Here is an 8,960-nt window from a genome sequence, read left to right on the forward strand (position 1 = left end):
TTGCTCTGTAACTCTGATCTTCAAGTAAATAAGTAAATCTTTAAAAAATTTTTAAAAAAACTCTCCAATTTAAAAAAATGCTATACACGATGGATAACTTGGGCAAGAAGTTTCTTACTATTAAGTAGCAAAAAATATTTCAATAAAAGGCATAAAATCTCACAAGTATTATCAGCTTGTTCAATCTCTTGTAACTAATTTTTTTATGTTTGATTTTTTTTAAGATTTATTGATTTTGTTTTGTCTTTATTAACAGTTGCATGATCTTATTAGTTCCATTAGAATTTTGGAAACTTCTATTTCATCTTTTGATGTCAACGTCATCAGAAACTTGTATGGAAATACACTTCTCTGTCTTTTTAAATGAATTTTAGTGCAAATCTTTTTAAATTTTTTTTTAAAATTTTAAATTGGAACAGCAGATTTACAGAGAGTAGGAGAAAAAGACAGAAAAATCTTTCATCATTCAGTCCCCAAATGGCCACAATGATCAGAGCTGAGCCAATTCCGGGGCCCAAAGCTTTGGGCCATTCTGCACTGTTTTCCCAGGCCACCCTTAGAGACCTGGATAGGAAGTGGAGCAGCTGAGATTGACCAGTACACATGTGGGATGACAGAGCTTGCAGGTAGAAGATTAGGCAGTTGAATCATCACACTGGCCCCTACCTCAAATATTTTTAGAGAAGCATCAGAGTTGTGAATGACAAAAGACTTAGGATAGCTATGTTTAAAATGAAGGGAACTCAGCAGCCAGACAGGAAATTCTGTTATTTTCTTTACAAACAGAATTCAGCAATCATAATTGACAGTGTTAGACCAGAATCACTGCATTTTATAAATTCTCCACAGTCTTAAGTACATTCACAGCAACACTCATCCATATAAATATCACTTAAAGAAGCTTTCCTGCTGTCCTATTACCTGGCAGTTCCTCCTTTATAATCTGGTATACCAAGAAAGTCTAACTTTATAATGTCTGCAAGGCAGGTAGCTAGGTTAGGACCAGCAACCCAAAACCACACCTCTGCTGCTCTATATAATCCTATCTGTCTACCTGTCCATCAAATGGCCCCTTGCCCCAGATGTCCCTCCCCTCACTTGGGACCCTGGGGCAGGTGCCGTACAACCACTCTCCTTTCAAACCTCCTAAGAGACCAGCCCCTGTCGCTGACCCAGTGGTGTCTATGCTTTCTCCACCTATTTGATAAATTTTATTGTGTTGTCCATTGAACTTGTGCCAGTACTTGGGATGCTTCTCTAAGTAAGAGGCAAGAGCCTGGGACAGGGAATTTCGACCCAACCTAGCCCACCACTTGTTGGGGATTAATAAACAAAGGACATGAGGTTATACAGAACTGAATTTTTATTATGGCAGGAGGGTGGCCATCATCCCACAGGATGATACCCCAAGACAAAGAAAGTTAAGATTTTATGCTTTGACAGATGTGTAGGATGTAAGTGGAGAAAAAACAGGTGTGCAGGGTAAAGATAAGCTAAGTTTACACGGTGTCAACAGTTCCAAGCATTGGGCAGGTAAGGAGCTCAACTATGAAGAACATAGGATTAGGCAACATTCCAAGGGATGATATAACATCGAACACTGATATCAGGCATCCCAGAACCCCAGACGTATGCATGGCTCTTGCCCATACACAGAGCATCTTCCTCTTTATATCTCTCTTGGAATAACTGCCAGGCATCTGCATCACCACCCCAGTGTCCAGTCTGCTCAAAAGGAAGTGAACAGGCAAGCAGGACCTGGAGCAGGGGGGTGCGTGCCTCTCAGGAACGCCAAGGATTGGTGGTATATGGACCGTCCAAATGCAGCAAGAAAAGCCAAGGGTGGAGAACCAAGCTATCCCTTGAGCACAGATATTCTTAGCATCAGGTGACCTCTTTACAGAGTCATAATTGTGGAGAAAAACAAACGTGCAGGGGCTGACGGGAAAGTGAAGTCAGCTGTCCATTGGGAGTGCTCAAAGAACAGCAAGAGCTGTAGATCAGAGCTGTCCGGGAAGCCTAAAAGATAGTTTTCAGAATCAAAAATCAAAACATCTCCCAATGTTTACTGAGAATGGGTCAGCACTCCACCCAAACTGCTGCAGGCAGTTTGTAAAAAGTAAGTGTGATTTGACGTGCAAGAGCAGGGCAAACTATGATCGGAATCTTGAGTTCACAGATTGCTGATGCTAAAGACCAAGGTCAATCTGAACAGGCTATGTTCCCATGAGCAGGCCAAAGTCGAAGACCAAAGTAGAGGCCTGTGGGTGAGGGTCCACAGTTGGGCAGTGCTTTAAGATATCCTTGAGACAGTCGCGACTGACTTCTTGATTTAGGCACACTGATGCTTCCTAGTCACCAAGCACTGGCTGGTTAACATCAATGGGGGACATAGACATCAATGTTTATGTTACATCAATTCCTTCTCTTGATTCCCCAAATCATTCTATAAAAGAATGAGGCAGTGAGCCTTCTGGGTTGGCCTTGCTCGTCAGAGAAGACTGCTGTCACAGTCTTCATGGTGTTTAATTTCTTATTTTCTCAACCGCACCTTGCCTCCCTCTCCAAACCCAGTTCATGCTGCTGCAGGCAGCAGTAAAAACCTTGCGACTTTAAACAGCAAATTACAATTCCAGTTTCATATCACTGTATCCATGCTAAATTTCCAGTGAAGCCGCCAGGTGATTTTCTTTTGATCAGAGCCAACTGAGCACACAGCCTTGATGTTGCCTCTGGTTTGAACCCTGAGAGCTTGTTCCATTGATGATGAAGGATTTGGTGCCACTGCTGGCCAGCAGCAGCGACACTAAAAATGAACAAGACATACTCTTGAGGGTCCAGGAAAAGCCGACAACTGGACCTCTCATTGCCAAAACCGGCTGCGTTTAAAACCTCCTCTCCGCTGCGCCTGTACCCATTGGTCTAAGCTTTCCTACCAGCTTCTTCCACCGCCCTTCCTCCTGTTTTCCACCACCCTTCTTCCCACATTTCTTCCCGTACCCTCTGCTTCATTCCCCAGTCTTTCTCTTCATCGCCCCCCAGTCTCTTAATCACCCTCCAATCTTTCTGTCTGTCCATCTTCGTCCATCTGTTGTCCTCCCTAGCTTTTACTGGCTACTTTTATATCGTTCTCCACCAATCACTTCTCCCCGAGGGTCCACTTGGCGCTATCTGATAGGCCAGTAATCACAGCAGGGGCATTAGCCTATCCCTGTGACTTCCTGTTTACCTGCTGGTGAGACCAGCTCTGCTTCCTGGCCCTGGGTCAGCCGCCATCTTGTAACGGCCCCTTCCAATCCCAGAAGCGGCTTTAGCACCCTACTCCCCACAATATGGCTGATGAGCGAGAAGGTGAGAAGTTGATTTTAACAGAGTTTGTTGGAACAAAATAAACAGACAGGAATTCCTATCCTTGTAGACCAGGCAGCCTGAGAGTGCATTCAGACTGGGGGCCTTCATGGACATAAAAATGGGCCCCTTGTTCCCTCTTCTCTCCTCTCTCTTCTGGGAAGGTCTGGGTAAGCAAGTATAAGATATGAAATTCTCCTAAGAAAACCCCTGATCAATATTGACCACACAGGTTCTTATGTATCAGAGAAGCAATAACTCTTTCACTGATTTGAGGAAGCGACCAGCTGTGTAAATTTATGTGCTTTAAAACCTCTCATTTTGGGGGCTGGTGTTGTGGTGTACTGTGTAAAGCTGGCCTGCAATGCTGGCATCTCCTATGGACTTGGTTTTTGCCTTGGTTGCTCCACTTTCAATCCACTTCCTTGCTAATGCGCCTGGGAAGACAGTAGACAATGGCATGAGTACTTGTGTTCCTACCATCAACATGGGAGACACTGCTGGAGTTCCTGGCTTCTAGTTTGGCCTGGCCTTGTTCTGGCCACTGGCATTGTTAGAGTAACAAACCAGTATATAGAAAATCTCTCTGTCACTCTCCTTTTCAAAAATCTAAACCTTTTTGTTTGTTTGCTTGTTTTAAGAAAATGTTTCTTTTGCCTCTCCACCCACTGCTTGTTCTTTCTGGATGCACAGAAAGTCAATCAAGGAATAGTGAAAGAAAATAGGCTTTTATTGCAAAGTGTGGAGCAAGGTTCTGGGCAGCTATCACTTAATTCCCAAGCTTACCAAGTAGTTAGGGGTGAAAGGTTTTGTTTTAACTTCTTTTATCTATTTGAAAGGCAAAGTTACAGGAAGAGAAAAGACAGAGAAACTCTATGTGTTGACTCACTCCCTAAATGGCCTCAATGGCTGGGAGTGGACTAAGCCAAAGTCAGGAGCCTGGGACCTCTTCCTGGTCCCCCACATGGGTTCAGGGACCCAAACATTTGGGCCATCTTCCACTGCTTTCCCAGGTGCATTGGCAAGGCTGGATTGGAAGTGGAGTAGCTAGGGGAATCGAATCTGCACCTTTAAGGGAAGCCAGCATTGTAGACAGTGGCTTTGCTTACTAGGCCACAGCAGTGGCCACAAAGAGTGATGGCTCTTTTAAGTTGAATTGGGTTGAAGAGGGGGAAGTTCAGTTGCTGTCCGAGTTTCTGGTTGGTCTGTGGTGTTCATAACCTTCCTCTGATGGATTGGCCATGCCCTATTCTTTAGGGACTTCTGATGGCCAAGTGGGCTCCAGTCAGTAGGGTCTACCTGCATGTGGTAGTTGTCTTTTGCTTGGAGCCTGGGACTCCTGGGTAATGAGACTGATCATCAAGATTACGTCCTGGGGAAGCAAACGGCCTCATGGAACAGGTGATCGGAGCCTCCTGCAGGACCAGCTGTGGCACTCGTAGGTTCAGTGAGTTGAATTTAGTAAACAGTGGATTTCCTAACAAGAACTCTCCAGCTAAAGAAGGGAGGCTGGGAGGCTGGGAGGCCGGGGCCTTGTGGTACCCAGCACCCGCCTACAAGACACTACATATGGGAGCTCAGTTCCACACACATAAACGCATATGTACGCGAAGATCTTCTAGCCTCCATTTTATAACCATGAGTCAGAAAAATAGTGATTTAAAATCACCAGTTTATAAAATGATGATTGAAACCAAATTATATTTTTGACAGCCTTGAACAAGTTAAGGCTATCTGTTCATATGGCTAAACTTTAATGTTTCTTTTTTTAAATAAAAGGATTTATTTATTTGAAAGGCAGAGTTAGAGAGGAAAGGAGAAACAGAGAGAGAGAAATCTTGCATCTGCTGATTCACTCTCCGCATGGCTCCAGTGGCTGGCCAGGAAAGAGGAAGCGGCAGAGAGAGGAATCTTCATCTGCTAAATCACTCCCCAGATAGCTGCAATGTCTGAAGCTGAACTGATCTGTAGGCAGGAGTCAGGAGCTTGTTCTGGATCTTCCACATGGGTACAGGGGTCCATGGACTTGAACCATCTTCTGCTGCTTTCTCAGGTCATTAGCAGTGAGAGGATTGGAAATGGAGCAGCCAGAACTTGAATCAGAATCCAAATGGGCTGCTGGCACTGCAGATGGGGGATTCGCTTGTTACACCGGCCCCCATCACCTCTTTTATTCTCCCCCTTTCTTCCAGTTTCAAATGACACAAACTCTGAAATGTTTACCTTTTCACTGGGCCTGGGTGGAACCACAATTGTGACCTTGAATCTAATAACAAAATGATCTCTCCTTGTGTCATCAACCTGCTGTGCTGGGAAGCAATTTTCAAAATGGTTCTTACAAATGATATTTGTGGGGCTCCATTTTCCTATCCGTGGCAGCCAGAGAGCCTTGATTATTGCTCAAGATTTTGAGCAAGGTCCAAGGTCAAGAAGGCAAGCTTGTCTCATCACCTAAGGAAAGTACAGACCAGGCAAGCCCAAATTCTTCATTTCCCGAAACGATGATTCTCGGGTGTGCAGGTTGCCATGGAGCTGTCTAAAAGGGCAGAATGATTCATGCGACAGGTCTTCCTTCCCTCCTGGCTGAAATGCCAGAAGAGAAGCTTGGAAGCTGGCTTTGCCTTATTTTTATTTCCATTTATCTTTGTCTTACTATAAGTAAAACTAAGCAGATTTCAAAATAGAGGGGGAGAAACAGAGGGTGTAGACCACAAGCCAAAGAAAAAACTTGTCCATATTGTGGTTCAAGAATTTACCTTTCCCACAGATAAACTGTGAGCTAGCCAGTGGAGCCCTGGAGGGGAACTTCCCTGTGAGCCTCTGGATTTCAGGACCACACTTCGTCTCCCCTGCATCCTGCAGTGCAAAGCCTTTAGCTTTGGAAGAGGTGGACTTGCGTCCTGTAGCTTTGGAAGAGGTGAACTAGTTGCAGGGAACTTTCTGCACCAGGCGAATGGTTTGGGCAAGGTTGTGGTTCTGGCAGAGGCAGGTGCATGCCTTCTGGTTTTATTTCTTTTGATGCAATCAACTCCATTTTGATTCTGTGTTCATGTGGCCTGGCAGGGACTTGCTCCAGCCTGGGCAGGAGCAGCGTCTGGGTTCCACTGCTAATGCTACTGGCAGCTTGGCACATGAACCAGGTATTTTAGATGCCCTGAATGTCTTTGTTTTCAAATAAGCCCATGCAGGAAACATCAGTTTTCTCTGCAGTTTGAACAGCCCAAAAGCCATGGGGAGGTGTGGTAGCTGCGACTGAACCCAGACGTTTGACCCCAAACCTGTCTTTTTACCCCTTACAATATGTTGTATTCGCCCAGTTTGTTAACAGCCCATGGAGTTTCACACACCCTCCAGTAACGCTCGCCCACCACACACCCAGTCACACATACACGCATGTGCATGCACAGAGTTTGTCGAGGAACTGCTTTATTTAAAAGTGAGCCCCAGAATTTTGCCTGCCTCTGTTGGAAAGAGAGATAATCTACAGCCCTAGGAAGCGGGAGAAAGGGCCTAGCCAGACATAAGCATTGCGTTTCTCCTGCTGGGGGTTTGCGGGAAGGGCTCCTGCTTTGCCTTAAGGGTGGGAGACCCGTGTTTTCTTGTTGGGCAGGGAGCAGGGCTGGATAGGTGGGGAGGGTACTAGGGAAGCGAATCCAGCTGTGGGGCCCCAGGAGGCCCAGGGCAGAGGTGCTGTCAGCACCTGGGAGTTCGCCCGCTGCAATGCTTGTTGGAGTAGAACTGATACTTCCTGTTGTAGCTGCTCCGGGTTCTAGCAAAGCAGAGGGCTGCAATTCTGTCACACTGGCACAGCTGACTCCTGCAATAGTCCTGTCTGGCTGAAATCAAAGAACATAGCACCGGGCGGGGCTTCGTTAGACTTCCTGTGGCTTCCTGTGGGAGCTGCAGAGACACAGCCCATGCTCTGGCAGGTCCCAGCATCAGGCCAGGAGCTGTGCCCCAGGTGCTTCTGACTGCTGGGGAGACAGAGTACACCTCGGGAAGCAAGCCCTTCTGAGACGCAGGCAGAGCTGAGCAGAGGAGATGGTCCCAGGCCTTTCTTCACTTTTTTTTTTTTTTTTAAAGATTCGTTTATCCTTACTGAAAGGCAGATATATATAGAGAGGGAAAGACACAGAAAGATCCTTCATCCATTGGCTCACTCCCCAAGTGGCGATAATTGCAGGAGCTGTCCAGGCAGGCCAGTGGCCCCATGGCTCCTTTGCTTCCTTGCTCCCTGTTGCTCTGGGACGCCGCCTGACACCCCTGGCCTGCAGGGCCCAGATGGCTGTGGGCCCTTCCCACGTGTCCAGACTCAGTGCTCACCACTGCCCTCCTCTTCACTGTCCCCGGGCAGCACAGACTGGTTTCCGGTCCCTCTGGTCCCTTTGCCCATGCCGTGCCCTCTGCTTACATTGCCTCCAGTTCTCCCCTCCCGGGCTTTTGGTTCAGCTGTGATGACCCAGCTGAGGCCACACCACTATCAGGAGGAGACCCTGAATATCCAGAGGTGGGTCCCCAGTCTTTGAGTTTCTTCCTTTCAGAGTCTCCCACCTCTCATCCTTACTTCCCACTCAACTGTGAGCTTGGAGAATGAGACAATGTCCCTTTGTGTCTTTGCCCGGGGTGCTGGCCCAGGGGGCACTCGGGGAATGAGTGAGGGAAACTTGGAGTTGTAGGGCTCTTACCACAGGTGATTTTGCCACCCTTCATGCTGAACTTGTAACCCAGGAACTTGGTGCCACATTTATGTTTTTCCAGACGGCGGTAGCAACAGTCATGGGCGACACAGCACCTGCAGAGGACACCCTGTGGAGTGCCTTCCCACAGCTCCAATGTCCCTGTGCCCCTTACAGTGTCACCCTTGACCTTGGGCAGAGATTCAGGGATGGGTGGGCTGGGGTGGCCTCACCGATCTGTCGCATCCTTGGGAGTTCCTCTGCCACCCTTGCCACAATGACAGCCGTAGGCACCATAGCTGGTTATAGCTTCCTTGCCAGTTGTATACTTGATCATTTTCCGGAAATCCAAAAGGTTTCCATAGGCCTGGAGCAAGCCTGGAAGAAATCAAGAAATGACTTCCTGGTGGGCGCTGGGGCTCTGAGTGCCCCCTCTTTCCCCTCCAGACGTCTTCCCTCCTCCTCCCAATGAGATAGGGGACACTGAGGACAGAGGTGGGTCCTCCCTGGGCTGGCCCTGTTTTCCAGGTCAGCTTCATCTCTTACCACAAGCCATGATCACAGCCAACAACAGCAGGGTCTTCATGCTGAGAGCTGCACCTGCAAGGGACAAGGGCAGAGACTGGCCTACACCCCTCTCCCAGGTGGGTCCCTGCTTCTGCCCTTGACCACAACCCCAGGCCACACCACATGTGCTACAACCCCCAGACCTGTGTCCAGGCTGACTTTCCCTGTCCTGTCTAGTGGATAGAGTAACCTCCACCACTGTGCATACATAGGCCACTGGATGTGGAACTATTTCACACATACAAAGCCCTCAGGTCCAAGGAGACCCCATGTCCCTGTGATAATGAACAAGATCATCCTAGCACCTCATCATGTTGAAAACTCCCGCAAGGACACATCCAAAATCATCCCAACCAGCTGGTAGGTTTC

At 47.5% G+C, this 8,960-nt stretch overlaps 1 protein-coding gene across 1 annotated transcript; it reads right to left on the bottom strand.

Annotated features, from left to right (window-relative positions):
* Window positions 1-6,818: 6,818 nt before the first annotated feature.
* On the bottom strand, window positions 6,819-8,620 carry LOC121161386 (phospholipase A2, membrane associated-like). Its single transcript, XM_040987711.1, has 4 exons — window positions 8,571-8,620; window positions 8,258-8,402; window positions 8,034-8,140; window positions 6,819-7,184 (listed from the first exon to the last, which is right to left on the bottom strand). Exons 1-4 carry the CDS (start codon window positions 8,608-8,610, stop codon window positions 7,042-7,044), a joined length of 435 nt encoding a protein of 144 aa, XP_040843645.1. The 5' UTR covers window positions 8,611-8,620; the 3' UTR covers window positions 6,819-7,041.
* Window positions 8,621-8,960: the final 340 nt, after the last annotated feature.

Source organism: Ochotona curzoniae, unplaced genomic scaffold (assembly GCF_017591425.1).
Source record: "Ochotona curzoniae isolate NIBS_2020 unplaced genomic scaffold, NIBS_Ocur_1.0 contig_4792, whole genome shotgun sequence".
NCBI lineage: Eukaryota > Metazoa > Chordata > Mammalia > Lagomorpha > Ochotonidae > Ochotona > Ochotona curzoniae.

Excerpts from the sequence above, each read along its gene's own strand:
- LOC121161386 (XM_040987711.1), bottom strand. The coding sequence starts at position 8,610 with ATGAAGACCCTGCTGTTGTTGGCTGTGATCATGGCTTGTG. Across the intron at positions 8,141-8,257 it reads CCCAAGGATGCGACAGATCG|GTGCTGTGTCGCCCATGACT; the intron begins GTGAGGCCACCC and ends TGTCCTCTGCAG. Across the intron at positions 7,185-8,033 it reads GGGTGGCAAAATCACCTGTG|CCAGACAGGACTATTGCAGG; the intron begins GTAAGAGCCCTA and ends CTTTGATTTCAG.